The sequence below is a fragment of the Leptodactylus fuscus genome, chromosome 6, assembly GCF_031893055.1.
Source record: "Leptodactylus fuscus isolate aLepFus1 chromosome 6, aLepFus1.hap2, whole genome shotgun sequence".
NCBI lineage: Eukaryota > Metazoa > Chordata > Amphibia > Anura > Leptodactylidae > Leptodactylus > Leptodactylus fuscus.
Window position 1 is genome coordinate 181430291 of NC_134270.1, and position 27394 is coordinate 181457684.

Below are 27394 nucleotides of genomic sequence, written 5' to 3' on the forward strand. Positions count from 1 at the left end.
CAACTGCACAGCGCTCCTCCTGCACACTCCTCAACTACACATCGCTCCTCCTGCACACTCCTCAACTGCACAGCGCTCCTCCTACACACTCCTCAACTGCATAGCGCTCCTCCTACACACTCCTCAACTGCACAGCGCTCCTCCTGCACACTCCTCAACTGCACAGCGCTCCTCCTGCACACTCCTCAACTGCACAGCGCTCCTCCTTCACACTCCTCAACTGCACAGCGCTCCTCCTGCACAGTCCTCAACTGCACAGCGCTCCTCCTGCACACTCCTCAACTGCACAGCGCTCCTCCTGCACACTCCTCAACTGCACAGCGCTCCTCCTACACACTCCTCAACTGCACAGCGCTCCTCCTGCACACTCCTCAACTGCACAGCGCTCCTCCTGCACACTCCTCAACTGCACAGCGCTCCTCCTGCACACTCCTCAACTGCACAGCGCTCCTCCTGCACACTCCTCAACTGCACAGCGCTCCTCCTGCACACTCCTCAACTGCACAGCGCTCCTCCTGCACACTCCTCAACTGCACAGCGCTCCTCCTGCACACTCCTCAACTACACATCGCTCCTCCTGCACACTCCTCAACTGCACAGCGCTCCTCCTACACACTCCTCAACTGCATAGCGCTCCTCCTACACACTCAACTGCACAGCGCTCCTCCTGCACACTCCTCAACTGCACAGCGCTCCTCCTGCACACTCCTCAACTGCACAGCGCTCCTCCTGCACACTCCTCAACTGCACAGCGCTCCTCCTGCACACTCCTCAACTGCACAGCGCTCCTCCTGCACACTCCTCAACTGCACAGCGCTCCTCCTGCACACTCCTCAACTGCACAGCGCTCCTCCTACACACTCCTCAACTGCACAGCGCTCCTCCTACACACTCCTCAACTGCACAGCGCTCCTCCTGCACACTCCTCAACTGCACAGCGCTCCTCCTGCACACTCCTCAACTGCACAGCGCTCCTCCTGCACACTCCTCAACTGCACAGCGCTCCTCCTGCACACTCCTCAACTGCACAGCACTCCGCCTACACACTCCTCAACTACACAGCGCTCCTCCTACACACTCCTCAACTGCACAGCGCTCCACCTACACACTCCTCAACTGCACAGCGCTCCTCCTACACACTCCTCAACTGCACAGCGCTCCTCCTGCACACTCCTCAAATGCACAGCGCTCCTCCTGCACACTCCTCAACTGCACAGCGCTCCTCCTGCACACTCCTCAACTGCACAGCGCTCCTCCTGCACACTCCTCAACTGCACAGCGCTCCTCCTGCACACTCCTCAACTGCACAGCGCTCCTCCTGCACACTCCTCAACTGCACAGCGCTCCTCCTGCATACTCCTCAACTGCACAGCGCTCCTCCTGCACACTCCTCAACTGCACAGCGCTCCTCCTGCACACTCCTCAACTACACATCGCTCCTCCTGCACACTCCTCAACTGCACAGCGCTCCTCCTACACACTCCTCAACTGCACAGCGCTCCTCCTGCACACTCCTCAACTGCACAGCTCTCCTCCTGCACACTCCTCAACTGCACAGCGCTCCTCCTGCACACTCCTCAACTGCACAGCGCTCCTCCTACACACTCCTCAACTGCACAGCGCTCCTCCTGCACACTCCTCAACTACACAGCGCTCCTCCTGCACACTCCTCAACTGCACAGCGCTCCTCCTACACACTCCTCAACTGCACAGCGCTCCTCCTACACACTCCTCAACTGCACAGCGCTCCTCCTGCACACTCCTCAACTGCACAGCGCTCCTCCTGCACACTCCTCAACTGCACAGCGCTCCTCCTGCACACTCCTCAACTGCACAGCGCTCCTCCTGCACACTCCTCAACTGCACAGCGCTCCTCCTGCACACTCCTCAACTGCACAGCGCTCCTCCTGCACACTCCTCAAATGCACAGCGCTCCTCCTGCACACTCCTCAACTTCACAGCGCTCCTCCTGCACACTCCTCAACTGCACAGCGCTCCTCCTGCACACTCCTCAACTGCACAGCGCTCCTCCTACACACTCCTCAACTGCACAGCGCTCCTTCTACACACTCCTCAACTGCACAGCGCTCCTCCTAAACACTCCTCAACTGCACAGCGCTCCACCTACACACTCCTCAACTGCACAGCGCTCCTCCTACACACTCCTCAACTGCAAAGCGCTCCTCCTGCACACTCCTCAAATGCACAGCGCTCCTCCTGCACACTCCTCAACTTCACAGCGCTCCTCCTGCACACTCCTCAACTGCACAGCGCTCCTCCTGCACACTCCTCAACTGCACAGCGCTCCTCCTACACACTCCTCAACTGCACAGCGCTCCTTCTACACACTCCTCAACTGCACAGCGCTCCTCCTACACACTCCTCAACTGCACAGCGCTCCTCCTAAACACTCCTCAACTGCACAGCGCTCCACCTACACACTCCTCAACTGCACAGCGCTCCTCCTACACACTCCTCAACTGCAAAGCGCTCCTCCTGCACACTCCTCAACTGCACAGCGCTCCTCCTGCACACTCCTCAACTGCACAGCGCTCCTCCTACACACTCCTCAACTGCACAGCGCTCCTCCTACACACTCCTCAACTACACAGCGCTCCTCCTGCACACTCCTCAACTACACAGCGCTCCTCCTACACACTCCTCAACTGCACAGCGCTCCTTCTACACACTCCTCAACTGCACAGCGCTCCTCCTACACACTCCTCAACTGCACAGCGCTCCTCCTAAACACTCCTCAACTGCACAGCGCTCCACCTACACACTCCTCAACTGCACAGCGCTCCTCCTACACACTCCTCAACTGCAAAGCGCTCCTCCTGCACACTCCTCAACTGCACATCGCTCCTCCTGCACACTCCTCAACTGCACAGCGCTCCTCCTACACATTCCTCAACTGCACAGCGCTCCTCCTACACACTCCTCAACTACACAGCGCTCCTCCTGCACACTCCTCAACTACACAGCGCTCCTCCTACACACTCCTCAACTGCACAGCGCTCCACCTACACACTCCTCAACTGCACAGCGCTCCTCCTGCACACTCCTCAACTGCACAGCGCTCCTCCTGCACACTCCTCAACTGCACAGCGCTCCTCCTGCACACTCCTCAACTGCACAGCGCTCCTCCTGCACACTCCTCAACTGCACAGCGCTCCTCCTGCACACTCCTCAACTGCACAGCGCTCCTCCTGCACACTCCTCAACTGCACAGCGCTCCTCCTGCACACTCCTCAACTGCACAGCGCTCCTCCTGCACACTCCTCAACTGCACAGCGCTCCTCCTGCACACTCCTCAACTGCACAGCGCTCCTCCTGCACACTCCTCAACTGCACAGCGCTCCTCCTGCACACTCCTCAACTGCACAGCGCTCCTCCTGCACACTCCTCAACTGCACAGCGCTCCTCCTGCACACTCCTCAACTGCACAGCGCTCCTCCTGCACACTCCTCAACTGCACAGCGCTCCTCCTGCACACTCCTCAACTGCACAGCGCTCCTCCTGCACACTCCTCAACTGCACAGCGCTCCTCCTGCACACTCCTCAACTGCACAGCGCTCCTCCTGCACACTCCTCAACTGCACAGCGCTCCTCCTGCACACTCCTCAACTACACATCGCTCCTCCTGCACACTCCTCAACTGCACAGCGCTCCTCCTACACACTCCTCAACTGCATAGCGCTCCTCCTACACACTCAACTGCACAGCGCTCCTCCTGCACACTCCTCAACTGCACAGTGCTCCTCCTGCACACTCCTCAACTGCACAGCGCTCCTCCTGCACACTCCTCAACTGCACAGCGCTCCTCCTGCACACTCCTCAACTGCACAGCGCTCCTCCTGCACACTCCTCAACTGCACAGCGCTCCTCCTGCACACTCCTCAACTGCACAGCGCTCCTCCTGCACACTCCTCAACTGCATAGCGCTCCTCCTACACACTCAACTGCACAGCGCTCCTCCTGCACACTCCTCAACTGCACAGTGCTCCTCCTGCACACTCCTCAACTGCACAGCGCTCCTCCTGCACACTCCTCAACTGCACAGCGCTCCTCCTGCACACTCCTCAACTGCACAGCGCTCCTCCTGCACACTCCTCAACTGCACAGCGCTCCTCCTGCACACTCCTCAACTGCACAGCGCTCCTCCTACACACTCCTCAACTGCACAGCGCTCCTCCTACACACTCCTCAACTGCACAGCGCTCCTCCTGCACACTCCTCAACTGCACAGCGCTCCTCCTGCACACTCCTCAACTGCACAGCGCTCCTCCTGCACACTCCTCAACTGCACAGCACTCCGCCTACACACTCCTCAACTACACAGCGCTCCTCCTACACACTCCTCAACTGCACAGCGCTCCACCTACACACTCCTCAACTGCACAGCGCTCCTCCTACACACTCCTCAACTGCACAGCGCTCCTCCTGCACACTCCTCAAATGCACAGCGCTCCTCCTGCACACTCCTCAACTGCACAGCGCTCCTCCTGCACACTCCTCAACTGCACAGCGCTCCTCCTGCACACTCCTCAACTGCACAGCGCTCCTCCTGCACACTCCTCAACTGCACAGCGCTCCTCCTGCACACTCCTCAACTGCACAGCGCTCCTCCTGCATACTCCTCAACTGCACAGCGCTCCTCCTGCACACTCCTCAACTGCACAGCGCTCCTCCTGCACACTCCTCAACTACACATCGCTCCTCCTGCACACTCCTCAACTGCACAGCGCTCCTCCTACACACTCCTCAACTGCATAGCGCTCCTCCTACACACTCCTCAACTGCACAGCGCTCCTCCTGCACACTCCTCAACTGCACAGCGCTCCTCCTGCACACTCCTCAACTGCACAGCGCTCCTCCTACACACTCCTCAACTGCACAGCGCTCCTCCTGCACACTCCTCAACTGCACAGCGCTCCTCCTGCACACTCCTCAACTGCACAGCGCTCCTCCTGCACACTCCTCAACTGCACAGCGCTCCTCCTGCACACTCCTCAACTGCACAGCGCTCCTCCTGCACACTCCTCAACTGCACAGCGCTCCTCCTACACACTCCTCAACTGCACAGCGCTCCTCCTACACACTCCTCAACTGCACAGCGCTCCTCCTGCACACTCCTCAACTGCACAGCGCTCCTCCTGCACACTCCTCAACTGCACAGCGCTCCTCCTACACACTCCTCAACTGCACAGCGCTCCTCCTGCACACTCCTCAACTACACAGCGCTCCTCCAACACACTCCTCAACTGCACAGCGCTCCACCTACACACTCCTCAACTGCACAGCGCTCCTCCTACACACTCCTCAACTGCACAGCGCTCCTCCTGCACACTCCTCAAATGCACAGCGCTCCTCCTGCACACTCCTCAACTGCACAGCGCTCCTCCTGCACACTCCTCAACTGCACAGCGCTCCTCCTGCACACTCCTCAAATGCACAGCGCTCCTCCTGCACACTCCTCAACTGCACAGCGCTCCTCCTGCACACTCCTCAACTGCACAGCGCTCCTCCTGCACACTCCTCAACTGCACAGCGCTCCTCCTGCACACTCCTCAACTGCACAGCGCTCCTCCTGCACACTCCTCAACTGCACAGCGCTCCTCCTGCACACTCCTCAACTGCACAGCGCTCCTCCTGCACACTCCTCAACTGCACAGCGCTCCTCCTGCACACTCCTCAACTACACATCGCTCCTCCTGCACACTCCTCAACTGCACAGCGCTCCTCCTACACACTCCTCAACTGCATAGCGCTCCTCCTACACACTCAACTGCACAGCACTCCTCCTGCACACTCCTCAACTGCACAGCGCTCCTCCTGCACACTCCTCAACTGCACAGCGCTCCTCCTGCACACTCCTCAACTGCACAGCGCTCCTCCTGCACACTCCTCAACTGCACAGCGCTCCTCCTGCACACTCCTTAACTGCACAGCGCTCCTCCTGCACACTCCTCAACTGCACAGCGCTCCTCCTGCACACTCCTCAACTGCACAGCGCTCCTCCTGCACACTCCTCAACTGCACAGCGCTCCTCCTGCACACTCCTCAACTACACATCGCTCCTCCTGCACACTCCTCAACTGCACAGCGCTCCTCCTACACACTCCTCAACTGCATAGCGCTCCTCCTACACACTCAACTGCACAGCGCTCCTCCTGCACACTCCTCAACTGCACAGCGCTCCTCCTGCACACTCCTCAACTGCACAGCGCTCCTCCTGCACACTCCTCAACTGCACAGCGCTCCTCCTGCACACTCCTCAACTGCACAGCGCTCCTCCTGCACACTCCTCAACTGCACAGCGCTCCTCCTGCACACTCCTCAACTGCACAGCGCTCCTCCTACACACTCCTCAACTGCACAGCGCTCCTCCTGCACACTCCTCAACTGCACAGCGCTCCTCCTGCACACTCCTCAACTGAACAGCGCTCCTCCTACACACTCCTCAACTGCACAGCGCTCCTCCTACACACTCCTCAACTGCACAGCGCTCCTCCTGCACACTCCTCAACTGCACAGAGCTCCTCCTGCACACTCCTCAACTGCACAGCGCTCCTCCTGCACACTCCTCAACTGCACAGCGCTCCTCCTGCACACTCCTCAACTGCACAGCACTCCACCTACACACTCCTCAACTACACAGCGCTCCTCCTACACACTCCTCAACTGCACAGCGCTCCACCTACACACTTCTCAACTGCACAGCGCTCCTCCTACACACTCCTCAACTGCACAGCGCTCCTCCTGCACACTTCTCAAATGCACAGCGCTCCTCCTGCACACTCCTCAACTGCACAGCGCTCCTCCTGCACACTCCTCAACTGCACAGCGCTCCTCCTGCACACTCCTCAACTGCACAGCGCTCCTCCTGCACACTCCTCAACTGCACAGCGCTCCTCCTGCACACTCCTCAACTGCACAGCGCTCCTCCTGCATACTCCTCAACTGCACAGCGCTCCTCCTGCACACTCCTCAACTGCACAGCGCTCCTCCTGCACACTCCTCAACTACACATCGCTCCTCCTGCACACTCCTCAACTGCACAGCGCTCCTCCTGCACACTCCTCAACTGCACAGCGCTCCTCCTACACACTCCTCAACTGCACAGCGCTCCTCCTGCACACTCCTCAACTGCACAGCGCTCCTCCTGCACACTCCTCAACTGCACAGCGCTCCTCCTGCACACTCCTCAACTGCACAGCGCTCCTCCTGCACACTCCTCAACTGCACAGCGCTCCTCCTGCACACTCCTCAACTGCACAGCGCTCCTCCTACACACTCCTCAACTGCACAGCGCTCCTCCTACACACTCCTCAACTGCACAGCGCTCCTCCTGCACACTCCTCAACTGCACAGCGCTCCTCCTGCACACTCCTCAACTGCACAGCGCTCCTCCTACACACTCCTCAACTGCACAGCGCTCCTCCTGCACACTCCTCAACTGCACAGAGCTCCACCTACACACTCCTCAACTGCACAGCGCTCCTCCTACACACTCCTCAACTGCACAGCGCTCCTCCTACACACTCCTCAACTGCACAGCGCTCCTCCTGCACACTCCTCAACTGCACAGCGCTCCTCCTACACACTCCTCAACTGCACAGCGCTCCTCCTACACACTCCTCAACTGCACAGCGCTCCTCCTGCACACTCCTCAACTGCACAGCGCTCCTCCTGCACACTCCTCAACTGCACAGCGCTCCTCCTACACACTCCTCAACTGCACAGCGCTCCTCCTGCACACTCCTCAACTGCACAGCGCTCCTCCTGCACACTCCTCAACTGCACAGCGCTCCTCCTACACACTCCTCAACTGCACAGCGCTCCTCCTACACACTCCTCAACTGCACAGCGCTCCTCCTACACACTCTCCTCCTGCTGTTTCATAAGCAGCCAACCCCAAAAGATTTGTGTTCAGGCAAGTCGGAAATTTTTGGAAATTTCAGGTCAAATTTGGTTCTAAACGAATCAGTTTTCTCACCCCTAATCACATTCTAACACCCGTAATGTAGGAATGTTTTTTTGTGCGTCACATGTATTTTTTATTTCTACCATTTTGTTTCATGTTTTTTATTTGAATCACTTTTTATTTCAATGTTTTTGGAGGTAAAATGGCAAAAGAAACTGTAATTTATCCATTATGATTTTTTTTCCCCGCTATGGTGTTCACCGTATAGACAAACTATTTTTTGTGTTTTTGGACTTGGACATGACTCATTTATTTACATATGTGAATTATTTCTTTTCATTTTTCATTTAAAAAAAACTTTTTTTAAAATTTATTTTACAGCTTTGAAACATAATTATTAGAGATGAGCGAAAAGTAAAATATTCGATGTTCATTATTCGTTTCAAATAGCTGCTCAATATTGGACTATTGGAAGGAATATGGAACCCCATTATAGTCTATGGGAGAAAATGCTTCGTTTCAGGGGATCCCACCATTCGACTCAGGAGAGTCACCAAGTCCACTATGACACCCCAGGAAATGATGCCAACACCTCTGCAATGCAACTGGGACAGCAGGGGAAGCATGTCTGGGGACATCTAACACGCCCAAGTCACTGTATTATGTTGGGATTCATGTCAGCTTGTGATATGCGTGAGCCGACTTTTTCCCATAGGAATGCATTGACCAGTGTTGATTGGCCGAATGCCATACAGAGTACAGCACTCGACCAATCAACACTGGTTCTGCCGGAGGCTCGTCTGTGAGGAGGCGGAGTCTAACAATCGGACCAGAATGGAGACTGCTCTTAGACTCTTAGACTCCGTCTCTTAGACTCTGCCTCCACCGGCAGAACCAGCATTGATTGGCCAAATGCTATAGCATTCGGCCAATCAACGCTGGTCAATGCATTCCTATGCTGAGATGTAGCAGTGCTGGCACTGCTACACCGGAGATGAAGCAGAGCTGAGTGTGCGCTGAATCCTGCTGCACACTCAGCTCTGCTGCATCAGACTGCTACATCGGACACTGCTACATCGGGCCGTGACCTGCTGCATACTCAGCTCTGCTGCATCTGATGTGAGAACTCTCCAGCGCTGCCTTCATCTTCGTCTGGAATGGCCTCTTTTCGCTTCTTCTTCCAGAGTTGGATTCAAACTTCTAGGCCTCGGGCAAAACTTACAGTAAGTGTAAGCAGCCATTTTCTTGTGGCCGGCGGGCATCCACAGTTTGAACCCTGGGCCGGAAGAAGATGCGGAGAGAGGCCGTACTTGAGGAAGATAGAGGCGGCGCTGCAGAGTTCTCTTGCAGCATTGGGGACGCCCCTAGTGCTGCGAGAGAACTCATTTGCATACCGACAAAAACTGGGATTTCTACCGAACGGCGGCACGGAGCAGACGCCTAAAAAGGTAGGAGAAGAATAGCCTTACTTAAGGCTATTCCGACATGGTAGGCAGAAAAAAAATACAATTTTAATTATAGAATCCCTTTAATTGGTCACCAATAAATTTGTTTGGAAATTTTCATGAATAATGTCGGGTAAATCTTCTAAAATCCTAAAAAAATAAAATAAAAGGGCATTTAAAAAAAAAACAAGTGAGATGCACTTACATGTATAAAGATTGGACTGTCCAACCTGGGTCATTTTTCTCTCTCCTATCTCTGTATGGATTCCTTCTCCACCAGCTGCGGGGAGGATTACTGCACCGCACCAGTGCTGGACTGTATGTGGATTGGTTTTATTTATATATACATACAATGTGACAAATACTCAGAATGACACTTTGGTATTTGAGAGGTATTCGCATTCTTACCCCGCCAAGTCCAATTACTGTAGTACTTTCATAAAAAAATCGGCGGAAACTGGGCAGAAACCCAGGGGAACCCTTTTTACCCCGTTCACATCTGCGTTGGTATTCCGTCCGGGGGAGTCCACATGGGGACACCCCCCCCCCCCCCAGACTATAATGGGGTCCGTGTGCTTGCCGCACGCTGCCTGCATGAATCATGCAGACAATAAAGTAGATTGTAAACTACTTTCCTCTCCGCATGTTCCCTGCGGAGATCTGGCGGCAAGCACGTGGACCCCATTATAGTCTATGCAGTCCAAGTGTGCTTTCATTGGCACACCGCTTGCTGTTGCGTTCGGTGGAGGGCCCCCCGAACGGACTACCTACGCAGATGTGAACGAGGGGTTAGGTGGACATGGCGAAACTGAGCGCTAGTGAGAATCTAGCCTTGTTTGGGTAAAACCAGCCCTTCAGGCCCCATACAGGAGACCATATGTATTATAGTTATACATAGCCCGGGGATATTTCTGCTTTACTTCCTTTTTCCTTTTATTTTATCTCTTTATTCGCCGTTGGTGCAGTTGCGGTGTCTTACAATACATTGTTATGTAGATAATTCTGCAAACCTATTGCAATGCAAAGCAGATGAGACCAAATGTATCAATACGACCCAAGGTAAGGACGAGAACCCTGTAAGAAGAGGAGTAGAAATGTTCTCTGTGCCCCCTATAGGACGGGATTCTCAGTATCATTGGGCTTATAAGACTCCAATCACATCCTGGAATCCATTCGATGTCATTGATGAAATGTAGACGTTACACAGATGGTTGTGGAGGTGCCGTACGGGGGTCTCTGTCCTACAGGGGATTCTTTGTCTTTTCCCTGGATACCCTTTAATGGATGGAGACGTCTTCCAAGGTTTATCATGTTATTTGTAATGTTAATCTCCGCTTGCTCCGTACATAGATCCTATATACCCCAGTATATTCATACTGTATTCATATGTATCACCAGTCGCTTTCTCAGTATTATTGAGTCATTCTTTCTTGTCATCAGTCATAATGTAGCAATTCTTGCCCAGTCCTGGAGGCAAATATAGGTGGAAACGCAAAATATGTTGCTGAAACCTGTTTGCAAGGAACACCTATATTTACGTGAACTTCTCTTAGACACGTTTCCTATCAGGGATGTGAAGACTTTACCGCCGTCTCTATTATTACGAACATGTCATTTATTATGGTCACACCTACGCAGTTTCTCTGGTCGGACAGTCTGCGACTTCCGAGTCCTTGAGACATTACAGCCCTGGTGCTTGGATATATCTCCGTACGGTCACAACATGAAGAGCCTTCCTTTACTTGTCTGCCTGCTGGTGGCTCTCGTCCACACTGGTAAGATTTATGGTTATTTATTCATGTATTTTTTAATTGTAATATAAAATATAATATTTGTTGTATTAGCCGTAATGATTATTCCTAGTATATATACACTCACCGACCACTTTATTAGGTACACCTGTCCAACTGCTCGTTAACACTTAATTTCTAATCAGCCAATCACATGGCGGCTACTCAGTGCATTTAGGCATGTAGACATGGTCAAGACAATCTCCTGCAGTTCAAACCGAGCATCAGTATGGGGGGGAAGAAAGGTGATTTGAGTGCCTTTGAACGTGGCATGGTTGTTGGTGCCAGAAGGGCTGGTCTGAGTATTTCAGAAACTGCTGATCTACTGGGATTTTCACGCACAACCATCTCTAGGGTTTACAGAGAATGGTCCGAAAAAGAAAAAACATCCAGTGAGCGGCAGTTCTGTGGGCGGAAATGCGTTGTTGATGCCAGAGGTCAGAGGAGAATGGCCAGACTGGTTCGAGCTGATAGAAAGGCAACAGTGACTCAAATAGCCACCCGTTACAACCAAGGTAGCCAGAAGAGCATCTCTGAACGCCGCCCAGTACGTCCAACTTTGAGGCTACAGATGGGCTACAGCAGCAGAAGACCACACCGGGTGCCACTCCTTTCAGCTAAGAACAGGAAACTGAGGCTACAATTTGCACAAGCTCATCGAAATTGGACAATTGAAGATTGGAAAAACGTTGCCTGGTCTGATGAGTCTCGATTTCTGCTGCGACATTCGGATGGAAGGGTCAGAATTTGGCGTCAACAACATGAAAGCATGGATCCATCCTGCCTTGTATCGGTAACGGTTCAGGCTGGTGGTGGTGGTGTCATGGTGTGGGGAATATTTTCTTGGCACTCTTTGGGCCCCTTGGTACCAATTGAACATTGTTGTAACGCCAAAGCCTACCTGAGTATTGTTGCTGACCATGTCCATCCCTTTATGACCACAATGTACCCAACATCTGATGGCTACTTTCAGCAGGATAATGCAATGCCATGTCATAAAGCTGGAATCATCTCAGACTGGTTTCTTGAACATGACAATGAGTTCACTGTACTCCAATGGCCTCCACAGTCACCAGATCTCAATCCAATAGAGGAGCATCTTTGGGATGTGGTGGAACGGGAGATTCGCATCATGGATGTGCAGCCGACAAATCTGCGACTGCAACTGTGTGATGCCATCATGTCAATATGGACCAAAATCTCTGAGGAATGCTTCCAGCACCTTGTTGTATCTATGCCACGAAGAATTGAGGCAGTTCTAAAGGCAAAAGGGGGTCCAACCTGTTACTAGCATGGTGTACCTAATAAAGTGGCCAGTGAGTGTAGTTGTATACTTTGTTGATGAGTTTGTGTCCTCCCTGACCCTTCTTCTTAGCTCGATGTGTCCAGATATATTTATCACACGTTCAATAGGTTTTCTCAATACGAGCTGCTTTTGTGACAATGTATCACAGTGTGATGTGCTATCTATCCTATTTGTGTATGTCTGACCCCCCAGTGGGGGAGGGGGCTATTAGTCTGTTCTGATATCCTTAGCTATACATAAGTCTATGAAGTTCAACCAAGGCTGAAGTCAATGGCTGTTGTGTTGAATTGGTATGAAGCAAATTGGAATTAGCGATGAGCAAAACGATTTGAAACAACCGAGTTCACTTGTGTCTAAGTATCATGACCTCAGTGCGTTCCCCTACCCCAGGGGTCGCTGACATCATTCAGGTGGCCCGAATAGGACAGGGAGCCGCACCCAACTCTGTGATGGTGCCGAGGAGAGGTGAGTATGTACTTCTGCTTCTTATACTCTGGGGTCTTCCTCCTATTAGGAAACATCTCTATGCATATGCACCATAAGAGCTAGCAATCTGTACCCTAGTCTTAATTATGTTAACCAACTGGAGCTACCTGCACTAGAATGCTTAACCCTTTAAAGCTCTGCACCATAGTATTACTCACACTGAAGGTATAGATAACACCCAGCATCATAATAATACCGTATAGTAATATTACTGCAGCCCCTGCAGTCAGAAGATACCCCAACTCTAGTGGATTAACCCCCTGGATGCCATTACAGTGATAACGGCATCCTGGGGTCCGGGAAAAAGATCACCCCCCCCCCCCCCCCGTTGCCCCACGGACCCCCTGCAATAATATTGAGGGTTTTCTGGGGTTGCATGGCAGCCACGGCCTTCTGACTGCCTATGCATAGTTCCAAATAGTTCCAATAGGAACTACTATGGGATGTTCTCCAATACTATGCATTGTAGGACATTGTAGATCCCAGCTTTAAGGCCCCTTGTGGGACATGGAAAAGTAAAAAAAAAACACATAACAATAAACAAATATTAATAGAATTAAAAATATTCTTTGTGTTTAAAAAAATATATAATGTAAACAAAAATAAACAAAAAAGTCAATTTTCTCCCCACGTGTGTATGTGTCCCCATTGTCCAAAAAAAAAGCATTAAAAACTCACACATACCAAACATTGGTACCGATGAAAAGTACAACTTGCCCCGCAAATAAAGAGTCCTGACACATCACTGTCAGCAGTATAGTCATAAAGTTATAGGTGTCAGAAGACGGAGACCCCAAGGAAATCCTTCATTTTCAAAAAGCCGTAAAACCTAATAAAAGCCAAAATCACCGTAATTGTGACCACCCACCAGACAAAGTTAATATATAATTTATAATGCAGAGAGAATGCTGTAAAAACAAAATGCAAAAAATGATGATAGAATTGTGTGTTATTTCACATGGACCCCCCAAAAAACATACATAAAAGCTAATCAAACCATTGTATATATCCAAGATGGTGGCAGGTGAAGGTACAAATTCAAAAACTAAAAATCAGAGAATTGGAACAAGAAGTTTCAAAATTTCTTCTCGAAGGGTGTTAATGAAATAAAAGAGGAAATAAGAGAATTTACTGAGATCAAATAGAAGAAATGGACCAGCCCCCCAAAAAAAACAGCGCTCACCCAATTGGACAGGTACAAAAGGCGATTTTATTGAGCACGACGCGTTCCGGGCTTCACAGCCCTTTCTCAAGTGCAAGACAATCCTGCCACAGTGGACTAGAAGCGTGTTCAGAAAACAAGTCTCAGAAAATGGAAATATAAACAACAACAACAGAGTTCTGGCCCATGAGACCCCACAGTATAATGCGTGTATAACGTGGACTCCGAGTTTCATGGAAACGTTCACTAAATCCCTGATAAAATCAGATGGGAGCAATTTTCTTATAACCGGCACCTCTAACGTTTTTACCATAAAACTGGCACATCGATGTCTATGGTCGGCCGAGATGCCGGCAGTCATAGATCTACGCAGGTTACACTTGGCTTCCTGGTGTGGAGTCACTAGTCCCATGGTCATCAGGATAGACCTTTTATACTTTGTGATCTTGAAATTATTTGTCCTTCTTAGGATTCTGTAGACACTTCCTTTGTGTTTCTGTCCTGGCACGAGGTGAGCAGCTTTGAAAAAACATAAATCCATAGTTTTGTTCCACCAATGGGGTTGAGCCGATCTTGACTTTTCAGGATCGATTTTGAAATCCGATTTCTGATCATTTTTCATTCGAACCCGATCTCGATCCCAATTCCGATCCCAATGCAAGTCAATGGGATTTTTTTTACTAATCGGAGATCGGATTTTAAAAACAATCCTATTCACTATACAGCATGGAATCTAACAACTGAACGCTTTAATTGTTAGAATCCACGCTGTGTAGTGATTTTTTATTACTCCTCTGGCTACTTAGTCCCCCCTGGTGTCCACTTACCTGCAGAGATGGCTGCTCCAGTTCCCGGTGTTCTCGGTCTTCTTCGCCTCGCTGCCCCCTGCCTTCCAGGTTAGGAGAGTGTGGGCGGGCACTGGGAGGGGAGACGTCACGGCTCCCTGCCCTGTACCCGCCCACACTCTCCTAAGCTACAAGCCCCGCCTTATTCCTAGCTCTTTAAACACTAACCTGGGAGGCGGGGGCAGTGAGGCGAAGAAGAAGGAGAACACCAGGCACCGGACCAGCCATCTCTGCAGGTAAGTAGCTACTAGAGATGTTAGCTAGTCTCCCATTAGAATGAATGGTAGACTAGCTAGCAAATCATTGTGGGAAATGATCACCGATCTCAATCCCACCTAAAAAGATCGTGCTCAGAATTCCAATTGCGATCGTGAAATTTTCTCGATCGACAATCGGAATCCGATCTTTTCCGAACACAATCGCTCAACCCTATCCACCAACCATTGTGAGTAAGAGATTTTTTTTTTATTTCTCGAGAGCCGGTCATGTTATGTAAGTAGTCTTGGCATATCTTGAGGTAAGGGACCCGATTGTGTGAGACTTGTAGTGGAATCTGTAGCTCAAGCTGTTGAGTTGTTGGGTGGGTATCATGTCCACTGGTCTTGTATCTACAGTAGACTTTATATTAGTGTTCAGTATCATTTATTGGGGTTTTTGAGATACATAACCAGATATAAATTTGTTATTTTTATAAATATAAGTAACTAAATCTCTGCAGAGTTTTCCTCAAACCATCTTTGTTGTGTCTTTTGTCTCGACTTCCCGCCAATGGATGTGATCATGAATCCTGTCATTTTTTATGGTCTGATATCCATTGACTTCATTAGTTTTCTAATAAAATGAATAATTTGTGTATTTTTTTCTCTCTCGGCAGGTCATTGTCTGAATTGCACCCAATATTTTCATAGCACAGACATTCTTTACACAGGACCGGAGGTGACCTGCGCGGCAAACCAAGATGTCTGCTTCTCAACATCTATCCAATATTCTGGTAGGTTTACTGGGCAAAAAGTTTGAACAACTGCAACACTAAAGCAGAACCTCCAGGAGCTAAGATACCATATAGTATACAAATACAACATGGCTATACACAAACATGGCCTAGAAGTCTTATCAATAGAGAAGGGCAAAATTCCTGAGTCATTTGGGGTTGAATTCACTAGAATAGGACCTTAGAGTCTAGTATGAAGCTTACAGTAGAGATAAGAGAACTTGCGAGATTCCTTTCACAAATAAGTTTGCCCACCATTTTTATTTTTTTTATCCAAGTTCAGTCCAAACTTAGCGATGTCTCCAGACCCCAAAGTATAATAAGCTAAGGCCCAAGCTGGTGCAAAAAAATGTTATACTGATACCTCTATCACATTTTTCTTGGGTCGTCTCCCAGTCCCCAGGAGACCATTGAGGCCCATTCACAGGCCTCAGTGGTCTCCCCCAAGTGCCAATGGCCAATATCATCATCCAAGAAGAAGCCACAAGATGACAAGAGAGAATGCCACATTGGAGTAATAGAAAGATGAGGATAGGTGAGTATCAGTGTTTGTTTCTTCTGCACCTCCCCGGGGTCTCTGCTTATTATACTCAAGGGTCTGAGCATACAGTGGGGCAAAAAAGTATTTAGTCAGTCACCAATAGTGCAAGTTCCACCACTTAAAAAGATGAGAGGCGTCTGTAATTTACATCATAGGTAGACCTCAACTATGAGAGACAAAATGAGAAAACAAATCCAGAAAATCACATTGTCTGATTTTGTAAGAATTTATTTGCAAATTATGGTGGAAAATAAGTATTTGGTCACCTACAAGCAATCAAGATTTCTGTCTCTCACAGACCTGTAACTTCTTCTTTAAGAGTCTCCTCTTTCCTCCACTCATTACCTGTAGTAATGGCACCTGTTTAAACTTGTTATCACTATAAAAAGACACCTGTGCACATCCTCAAACAGTCAGACTCCAAACTCCACTATGGTGAAGACCAAAGAGCTGTCAAAGGACACCAGAAACAAAATTGTAGCCCTGCACCAGGCTGGGAAGACTGAATCTGCAATAGGCAACCAGCTTGGATTGAAGAAATCAACTGTGGGAGCAATAATTAGAAAATGGAAGACATACAAGACCACTGATAATCTCCCTCGCTCTGGGGCTCCACGCAAAATCTCACCCCGTGGGGTCAAAATGATCACAAGAACGGTGAGCAAAAATCCCAGAACAACGCGGGGGGACCTAGTGAATGAACTGCAGAGAGCTGGGACCAATGTAACAAAGCCTACCATCAGTAACACACTACGCCGCCAGGGACTCAGATCCTGCAGTGCCAGACGTGTCCCACTGCTTAAGCCAGAACATGTCCCACCCATCTGAAGTTTGCTAGAGAGCATTTGGATGATCCAGAAGAGTATTGGGAGAATGTCCTATGGTCTGATGAAACCAAACTGGAACTGTTTGGTAGAAACACAACTTTTCGTGTTTGGAGGAAAAAGAATACTGAGTTGCATCCATCAAACACCATACCTACTGTAAAGCATGGGGGTGGAAACATCATGCTTTGGGGCTGTTTCTCTGCAAAGGGGCCAGGACGACTGATCCGGGTACATGAAAGAATGAATGGGGCCATGTATCGTGAGATTTTGAGTGCAAACCTCCTTCCATCAGCAAGGGCATTGAAGATGAAACGTGGCTGGGTCTTTCAACATGACAATGATCCAAAGCACACCGCCAGGGCAACGAAGGAGTGGCTTTGTAAGAAGCATTTCAAGGTCCTGGAGTGGCCTAGCCAGTCTCCAGATCTCAACCCTATAGAAAACCTTTGGAGGGAGTTGAAAGTCCGTGTTGCCAAGCGACAGCCCCAAAACATCACTGCTCTAGAGGAGACCTGCATGGAGGAATGGGCCAACATACCAACAACAGTGTGTGCCAACCTTGTGAAGACTTACAGAAAACGTTTGACCTCTGTCATTGCCAACAAAGGAGAGAGAACAAAGTATTGAGATGAAATTTTGTTACTGACCAAATACTTATTTTCCACCATAATTTGCAAATAAATTCTTACAAAATCAGACAATGTGATTTTCTGGATTTGTTTTCTCATTTTGTCTCTCATAGTTGAGGTCTACCTATGATGTAAATTACAGACGCCTCTCATCTTTTTAAGTGGTGGAACTTGCACTATTGGTGACTGACTAAATACTTTTTTGCCCCACTGTATATAATATGATTCATTGGTGGCAAACCCAAAAAATCTCTTCAGGAAAACTGGTTTGCTCGTCTCTAGCTTACAGCTGGCATTATCTGGATTAGTGTGGTCCAAGCTGCCTGAGTTTGGTTAATGCCACATGAGATCTAAACCAGCCAATGTCCACCAATGGCACTGAAAGTAGGTCAATGACATAGTTAATGGCAGCTTCTTGTTTAGCTACTAATTTGCTTGGTAAATAGTCGGACGCCATTTTGAATCATTCATCAAATACGAATCTCAAAATATGTTTTGAGAGCACATCTTCGGAAAAGTGTGTGAGCCAATCCACCAATCCGCCACGACTGGGAGAACTCACGCAGATGGGTCACTACGTTACACAATACCCCTCGGCAATAGGAGACTTCTCTCTTTCTCAGCTCTCTGGGACCTACATGTACAAATTCAACTTAGTAGGGAGGGACCAACAACTGGTGCAATCCCCACCCAGAGAACAGGGAGTGGCAGGAGAGCTGCATACCCCTCCAGGTCTCATATATTTTTAGCATTACAGTAAACCTGTTATTGAGTAAATACTGTTACTAAGACACAGACGGCACCAAGAACAGAGTTTAATTGTGATCTATACATAATTCTAATCAAATGATATACATACACTACCCTTCAAAAGTTTGGGGTCACCCAGATAATTTTGTGTTTTCCTTGAAAACTCAGACTTTTATTTATCAAATGAGTTGCAAAATGAATAGAAAATATGGTCAAGTCATTGACGAGATTAGAAATAATAATTTTCTCGTTCACACTTTGCTCCATTTGCAGCAATTCCATCCTTGTAGACCTTTGGCCTTCTAGCTGGTAATTTGCTGAGGTCATCTGGAGACATTTCCCCTCCCCCGATGCTTCCAAAAGCCATGGCCACAAATTGGATTGGCTTGATGGGCACTTTTTGCTCCCGCAACAGCTCACTGGGGTTGAGATCTGGTGACTGCGCCGGCCCCTCCATTACAGATAGAATACCAGCTGCGGCTTCATCCCTGAATAGTTCTTGTATAATTTGGAGGTGGCTTTGGGTCATTGTCCTGTAGTAGGATGAAATTGGCTCCAATCAAGCGCTGACCACAGGGTATGACACGGTGTTGTTTAATGGAGTGATAGCCTTCCTTATTCAAAATCCCTTTTACCTTGTGCAAATCTCCAACTTTACCAAAGCAACCCCAGCCCATCCCATTCCCTCCACCATGTTTGACAAATGGCCTCAGGCTCTTCCAGCATCTTCTCAGTTCTTCTGTGTGATCCAAATACCTCAGACTTCTATCTGTCTGTCCATAACACTTCTTTCCAATCTCCCTCTGTCCAATGTCTGTGTTCTTTTGCCCATATTAATCTTTCCCTTTTATTAGCCAGTCTCAGATATGGCTTTTTCTTTGCCCCTCTGCCCTGAAGGCCGGGCATCCCGGAGTTGCCTCCTCACTGTAGACGTTGACACTGGCATTTTGCAGATCCTATGTAATGAAGCTGCTAGTTGAGGACCTGTGAGGCATCAATTTCTTAAACTAGAGACTCTAATGTCCTTGTCTTGTTGCTCAGTTGTGCAGCGAGGCCTCGCATTTCTCTTCCTACTCTGGTTAGAGCCTGTTTGTACCATCCTCTGAAGGGAGTAGTGCACACCCTTGTAGGAAATCTGCAGTTTCTTGGCAATTTCTCATATGGAATAGCCTTCATTTCTAAGAACAAGAATAGACTGTCGAGTTTCTGGCCCTTTTGAGAGATTAATAGATCCAACAAATGGAATGCTCCAGATTCTCAACTAGCTGAAAGAACAAGAATATGTAATGCTGAAGATTCTCAACTAACTCGGAGGAAGGTCAGTTTTATGGCTGTTCTCAGCCGTGCTAACAGACTTGTACAAGGATCTCTAACCATCCAGTACCTTCTTACACAGTCAGCAAACCCAATGTACCATTAGAGCCCTGGAGTGATGGCTGCTGGAATGGGCCTCTATACCCCTAAGTAGATATTGCATTAAAAACCAGACACTTGCAGTTGAATAGTCATTTACCACATTAACAATGTATAGAGGGGATCTCTGATTCATGTAATGTTATCTTCATGTTAAAAAACTGGGCTTTTCTTTGAAAAATAACGAAATTTCTAAGTGACCCGAAACTTTTGAACGGTAGTTAGGGTTGAGACGATCTTGAGATCGTTTTAAAATCATTTTAATAATCCGACTTCCAATCATTTTCCATTTGATCCTGATCCCAATTCTGATCCCAATGCAAGTCAATGGGATTTTTTTACTAATCGGAGATCGGATTTTAAAACCAATTCTATTCACTATACAGCGTGGAGTCTAAAAATTGAACGCTTTAATTGTTAGACTCCATGTTGTGTAGTGATTAAAAAAAAATCCTCTGGCTACTTAGTCCCCCTTGCTGTCCACTTACCTGCACAGATCGCTGGTCCGGTCCCCGCTGTTCTCGGTCCTCTTCTGCTCCCTCCTCCCAGGTTAGTGTTGCAGACCTAGGAAGAAGCCGGGGCTTGTGGCTTAGGAGAGTGTGGGCGGGTACAGGGTGGGGAGACGTGACACAAACCCCGCCTTCTTCCTAGGTCTGTAACACTATGACGGGGGCAGTGAGGCGAGAAGAGGACCGAGAACAGCGGAGACCGGGCCAGCGATCTGTGCAGGTAAGTGTTATTAGCTACTAGAGATGTTAGCTAGTCTCCCATTAGAATGAATGGACGCAGCCGGCGCGCAGGGGGTTAAGTGGCCAGACACCGGCACAGGCTGCGTGCCGGCTGCATCCATTCATTCCTATGGGACCTAGCTAACATTGTTAGCTTTTCCCACAATGCTTGGCCAGTAGCAAAGCATTTTGGGAAATAACCTCCGACCTCGATCCCACCTAAAAAGATGAGGATCGCAATTCCGATCGCGATCGTGAAATTTACTCGATCGCCGATCGGAATCCAATCTTTTCCGATCTGGATCGCTCAACCCTGACGGTAGTGTATAGTTCTCATCAAATGGTATTCACATGTATATATATATATCTGTTGTTTCTAGATATTATTATTGTTTTTTATTATTTATTTTGTAGACAGCAGTGACTTCATCTATTTCAGAGACTGCGGAATCTCCCAAACTTGTGACTCCTCATTTTCTTATGCTTATATAAATGTAATGATCAACTGCTGCAAGGAGAATGACTGCACGACCCCAGTCCCGACCTGTACGTATACTGGTTTTATTTCACACTGTATATATTCATACAGATAGGCGGATGATATGAATGACAATGGGGTATTGGAGTATAATAATCTTATTTTTAATGTAGATTGTGAGCCCATATAGGAATCACAGTATATCTTTATTTACCTATCAGTACGTCTTTGTAGAACGGGAGGTAATCCATGCAAACACGGGGAGAACATACAAATCCTTGCAGATGTTGTTCCTGGCAGGATTTGAACCCAGGACTCCAGCGCTGCAAGGCTATAGTGCTAACCACTGAGCCAACATGTTGCCCCTTGAGTATAGTAATCTGTGGGTGAAGTTGCAGAAGAACCTTGGCATTGTACGGGACACAGAGGAGCTCGCACCTATAACTAGTCCAGATTTCATGTTTTTTTTTCCCCTTTTAACCCTTTATTTGTATCTACTTAATTGCAGTTGTTGGAAATGGATTCCAATGTCTTACATTATATGCACCAGTCAATTATACCGCACGAGTAATGCAGTGTAAAGGAGATCAGAACAAATGCTTCAATCTAACAGACACCCCCGCCAAAGGTACTGATACGACTCTTAGAATATTCTGTTTCTTTTCTTGTATCTGGATTCTTAAGTTCTCATGTGACTGCTCACCATCTTGTGGAAGAAACAAGTATTGTGATACGGCTCAGCGCAGATTATAGTGAAGAGCTTTGTAGTATCTGAACCTCTAGACAACGGCAATTTATTGGGATTAGAATAAGGGGAATGCCTTCAGTTCTGAGCAGTCACCTCTATTGTCGTCCTCAGGGATTATAATGCTGAGTGTGTACAGCGCTTACTGTTCAGATGGAGCAGTAAATATACGAAATTACAAAAATTAATAAACAATCAATTCAATAAATAGAAAGGATTCTGGGTCTGTTTCCTCATTTTATCTTATGTTCTCATCTTATTTTTTCATTTTTCTTTTATTTTTCCCTTTTCTACTTCTCTGCTAAATTTTCAAGTTTCTTCCCATCCTCCATTCTTGCCCCTCTTTTCCTCCCTCACACTTTCCATATTTGCCGTTTTTTCTCATTCTTCCCATTCTCCTTTCTTGTCCTTTCTCTCCACTCCTCCCTCTTTACACTATTTCTTCTCCTTCTTCCCACCCTCCATTTTTCAGCTTTGTCTCCTCCTTCCAACCCTCTATCCTTCTACTACTTCCCATTTTCCTTCTTTACTCTTCTCCTACTTAACACCATCTCCTTCTTCTTTTCCTTCTCACAATCCAGTCTTGCCCCTTTTTCCTCCTCCCATCCCTCCATTCTTGCCCTTCTTTTCCTCCTCCCAACCCTCCATTCTTGCCCTTCTTTTCCTTCTTCCAACCCTTCATTCTTGCCCTTCTTTTCCTCCTCCCAACCCCCCATTCTTGCCCTTCTTTTCCTCCTCCCAACCCTCCATTCTTGCCCTTCTTTTCCTCCTCTCAACCCCCCATCCTTGCCCTTATTTTCCTCCATCCAACCCTCCATTCTTGCCCTTATTTTCCTCCTTCCAACCCTCCATTCTTGCCCTTTTCCTCCTCCCAACCCTTCATTCTTGCCCCTCTTTTCCTCCCTCACACCTTCCATATTTGCCTTTTTTTCTCATTCTTCCCATTCTCCTTTCTTGTCCTTTCTCTCCACTCCTCCCTCTTAACACTATTTTTTCTCCTTCTTCCCACCCTCCATTTTTCAGCTTTGTCTCCTCCTTCCAACCCTCTATCCTTGTCTATCTTCTACTACTTCCCATTTTCCTTCTTTACTCTTCTCACATCTTAACACATCTCCTTCTTCTTTTCCTCCTCCAACCCTCCAATCTTGCCCCTTTTTCCTCCTCCCAACCATCTATTTTTGCCCTTCTTTTCCTTCTCCAACTCTCCATTCTTCACCTTCTTTTCCTCCTCCCATCCCTCCATTCTTTCCCTTCTTTTCCTCCTCCCAACCCTTCATTCTTGTCCTTCTTTTCCTTCCTCAACCCCCCATTCTTGCCCTTCTTTTCTTCCTCCCATCCCTCCATTCTTGCCCTTCTTTTCCTCCTCTCAACCCTCCATTCTTGCCCTTCTTTTTCTCCTCCCATCCCTCCATTCTTACCTTTCTTTTCTTCCTCCCAACCCCCCATTCTTGCCCTTCTTTTCCTTCTCCAACCTCCCATTCTTGCCCTTCTTTTCTTCCTCCCATCCCTACATTCTTGCCGTTCTTTTCCTCCTCCCAACCTTCCATTCTTGCCCTTCTTTTTCTCTTTCCAGCTCTCCATTCTTCCACTCCTTTTCCAGAGCCTTATTTTCTTTCTCACTCTCCTTTCTTGCTCTTCTTCTCCTCCATCCCGCCCTCCATTCTTCCTTCTCTTTTCATTTTATTGAATTACTTATTGTTCTTAATGGATACCATGTAATGGAGCAGTCCAGTCTACTTTGCTTTCCCATCCTTCTTTTTAGCTGTACTCTACTCTCCAGCCAAATGGAGACAAAAAGAAGTTTGCAGGGTTTCATTAAGTCAATGGAGGCCAGAAAGTGTTTAACTTGTACTTTGCAACCTCTCTAACCGTATACTCTAGACCAACAACACATATGCTATATGTTCTCGGATTAATAACATTCACTAATTCCACAATGTATTCATATTTCTTCACAGGAGGAAAAACTGTTGTGGCTGGCTGTGCTAATGAAAATTTCTGTTCCAAATTCATTATGAATAGGACAGACATTACATGCCAAAATGCAATAAGCAATCTGCCTACTACAGCTACAACCACCTCAACGACAAGAGCCCCATCTACAAACTTTACAGTAAGACCCCCATCTACAAACTTTACAGTAAGACCCCCACCTGCAACCTCTACCACAAGAGCCCCATCTACAAACTTTACAGTAAGAACCCCACCTGCAAATACTACAACAAGAACCCCACCTACAAACTATAGCACAAGTACCAGGACTACAACCTCTACCACAAGTACCACGTCTACAACCAGTACAGCAATAACCTCAACTAGAAAAACAACAACCGAGTGGGTATTTCCTCCCAACAATAAGGCTGGCACTGCCACATATTCCCAGGTTTTCTTGTTTCTGTTGGGGCTATTTTCTGTATATGCCCATTTCTATATGTAAAGTAAGGTGTAACACATATGCCACCACTCTTCCCTATAGGCTGTATCTGGTATTGCAGCTCAATACTATTATGGCTTAATTGCAATTCCAGACACAGCCCATGGATAAGAGTGAAACAAATGGAGGGCATCTTTCCAAATTCTCCCAACTCATTTACTCAGTTACTATTTGGTCTTCTCTTTGGTTATATGTTTCTTCTTGATTTTGGTCTTGTGAGATTTCAGATTCTCTTGTAGATTAGAAAAGGAAGGAGGCGCTGGACTATCAGAACGATTGTATGCCTAATGTAATCACTGGAATGAATGGAATACAATAAATTTTGATTTGGAAAATTCTTTGTATATAGTTACTTATGAACTGGTCAAATATATATACATTAATCAGCCAGAAAATTAAAAACACTCAGAGTTATAGGGAATAACATTGATGATGTGGTGATGAAGGTATCTGACAAGGGTGGGATATACTATACCAGTGATGGTGAACCTTTTAGAGACTGAGTGCCCAAACTGCAACCCAAAACCCACTAATTTATCACAAAGTGCCAACACAGCAATTTAACCTTAATAATGTGCGGATCCACAATTGCACACAAATACAGACCTGCAAAATATGGTCATACGAATGGGGCTTTATAGAACTTTCTACTGCACAGTGCTCCCCATACAATCCAATCTGCTCCACAGTGGCCCCCACACAGTATAATCTGCTGCACAGTGACCCCCACACAGTATAATCTTCTGCACAGTGACCCCCACACAGTATAATCTGCTGCACACTGGTCCCCACACAGTACAATCTGCTGCACAGTGACCCCCACACAGTATAATCTGCTGCACAGTGGTCCCCACACAGTATAATCTGCTGCACAGTGACCCCCACACAGTATAATCTGCTCCACAGTGGCGCCCACACAGTATAATCTGCTGCACAGTGACCCCCACACAGTATAATCTGCTGCACAGTGACCCCCTCACAGTATAATCTGCTGCACAGTGACCCCCACACAGTATAATCTGCTCCACAGTGGCCCCCACACAGTATAATCTGCTCCACATTGACCCCCCACACAGTATAATCTGCTGCACAGTGACCCCCTCACAGTATAATCTGCTGCACAGTGGTCCCCACACAGTATAATCTGCTCCACAGTGGCGCCCACACAGTATAATCTGCTGCACAGTGACCCCCACACAGTATAATCTGCTCCACATTGACCCCCACACAGTATAATCTGCTGCACAGTGGTCCCCACACAGTATAATCTGCTGCACAGTGGTCCCCACAAAGTATGGCCACTGCCATAATATTGGTTAAACATCTGCACAAACCCAACAAGAGCCACTTTATTACACATCTACAAAATGGCAAGTCTTGTGGGGATTCTGCAGTATTTAGTGGTTAGTACCTTCCAATGGTGGTCCGAGGACAAACAGCAGGGTCACGTGCACCAGAGGCTCATTGATGTGTGTGGGTATTAAATGATGTTTTTCTCCGAAAAAAAAAGGCTAGGGCTTATTTTTTGGGGTAGGTCTTATTTTTAAGGCACCAGCGCAAATCAGAATCTTTTCTGATTCACGCCAGAGGAATCTTGTACAATGGTTAGGGTTAGTAATGGCGCAGCAGTGACCCCTTGTCCTTTCTATCCTTTATGCTAAATGGAAGATGCTCTAGAGGAGAGGTTGGGTCTGTAGGAGGTAGCGGGCCCTTGTCGTGGCAGGAGGTAGCGGGACCCCTTGTCCAGGATGGTTGGGAGCTACGGTATGCCTATTCTCTGTCTCTATCTTCTCCGTCTCTGTGACATAACAGAACATAACCTAACACAGGAGGCGCTGACTGTAAGGACCACAAAGGAAGATAATGGAGTTCTGCTTCAGATAACACGGAATCCATAATCATTTGACCTAAACCAAATTGAGACGGCTTGGAATGAGTTGGACCGCAGAGTGAAGGGAAATCAGCCAACAACTGCTCAGAATCTCTGGGAACCATTCCTGGTGGCTACCTCATGGACAGATGAAGAGAATGCCAGTACTGTGCAAACTGTCCTCAAAGAATAAGGGAAGCCGTGAGAAGAATCTACGATATTAAACACAATCTGGTTGAACGCTTTTTGTGTTCCTCAGCTTCATGTCTTCATGACTTAGTTCTATAGTATTCATTTCTTCATTATAAATCTACAACGTAGAATCCAAAGAATAAAACTATAAAAATAACCAATGGAATGAAAAGTGTGAGCCAACCCTCGCTGCTAGACATGCCAGTAACAGGGCGCCTAAGGAGTTATGTATCGGATATTTATAGATCCGAGCAAGGCTTTCTGACACACACAAGGTACGTGCAGAGTTACGTGCTCAGTCCTGGGGGGAGGGGGGGATTACATATAAAATATGCAGCTTAAACGTGTTTGTGGCCAGCGCTTTCATTACCCGATAAGTAACGCGGCACTTACTACAGTCCCAAAGTACCTAAATATTACAATTATTTCTATGGTCACTCCCACAAGGATCGCTTACAATGTATCAGCAATGTGTCAGCCATGACACAGGACTACATCTCCTATTCTCTCCAGGCTCCTCTAGAAGTTGGCTTACACACTTACTCCGCCGCCAAATGTGCCTACAATGCTGCGACTCCTGACAATGTATCCCCCAGACATTCTGGTACTCCCCCTCCCCCACAGGGCACATAATGAGTAGAATAATGGAAACAATCAGAGACAATATTAATATGTAACAGGGCTCAATACCAGGGATCGGACAGGAAAAGGTGTCACACTACAGAGTAGACTGAACAACGACCTACTAACCATCCTCTGTGGCCCGGTAATTCTCACACATCTCCATTGTCTTCCCTTGTCGTCTTTCTTGACCTCATGACAAATAAACCCTTTG

General features: G+C 48.1%; 1 protein-coding gene across 1 annotated transcript in view; it reads left to right on the top strand.

Moving 5' to 3' along the window:
* Positions 1-24816, top strand: part of LOC142210212 (uncharacterized) — a 103244-nt gene extending 78428 nt beyond the window's left edge. The window contains exons 2-6 of the mRNA XM_075279236.1: positions 15836-15956; positions 21259-21386; positions 21827-21946; positions 24022-24203; positions 24742-24816. Coding sequence (XP_075135337.1) covers positions 15836-15956; positions 21259-21386; positions 21827-21946; positions 24022-24203; positions 24742-24816 — 626 coding nt within the window. The remainder of the gene's footprint in view (positions 1-15835; positions 15957-21258; positions 21387-21826; positions 21947-24021; positions 24204-24741) is intronic.
* Positions 24817-27394: the final 2578 nt, after the last annotated feature.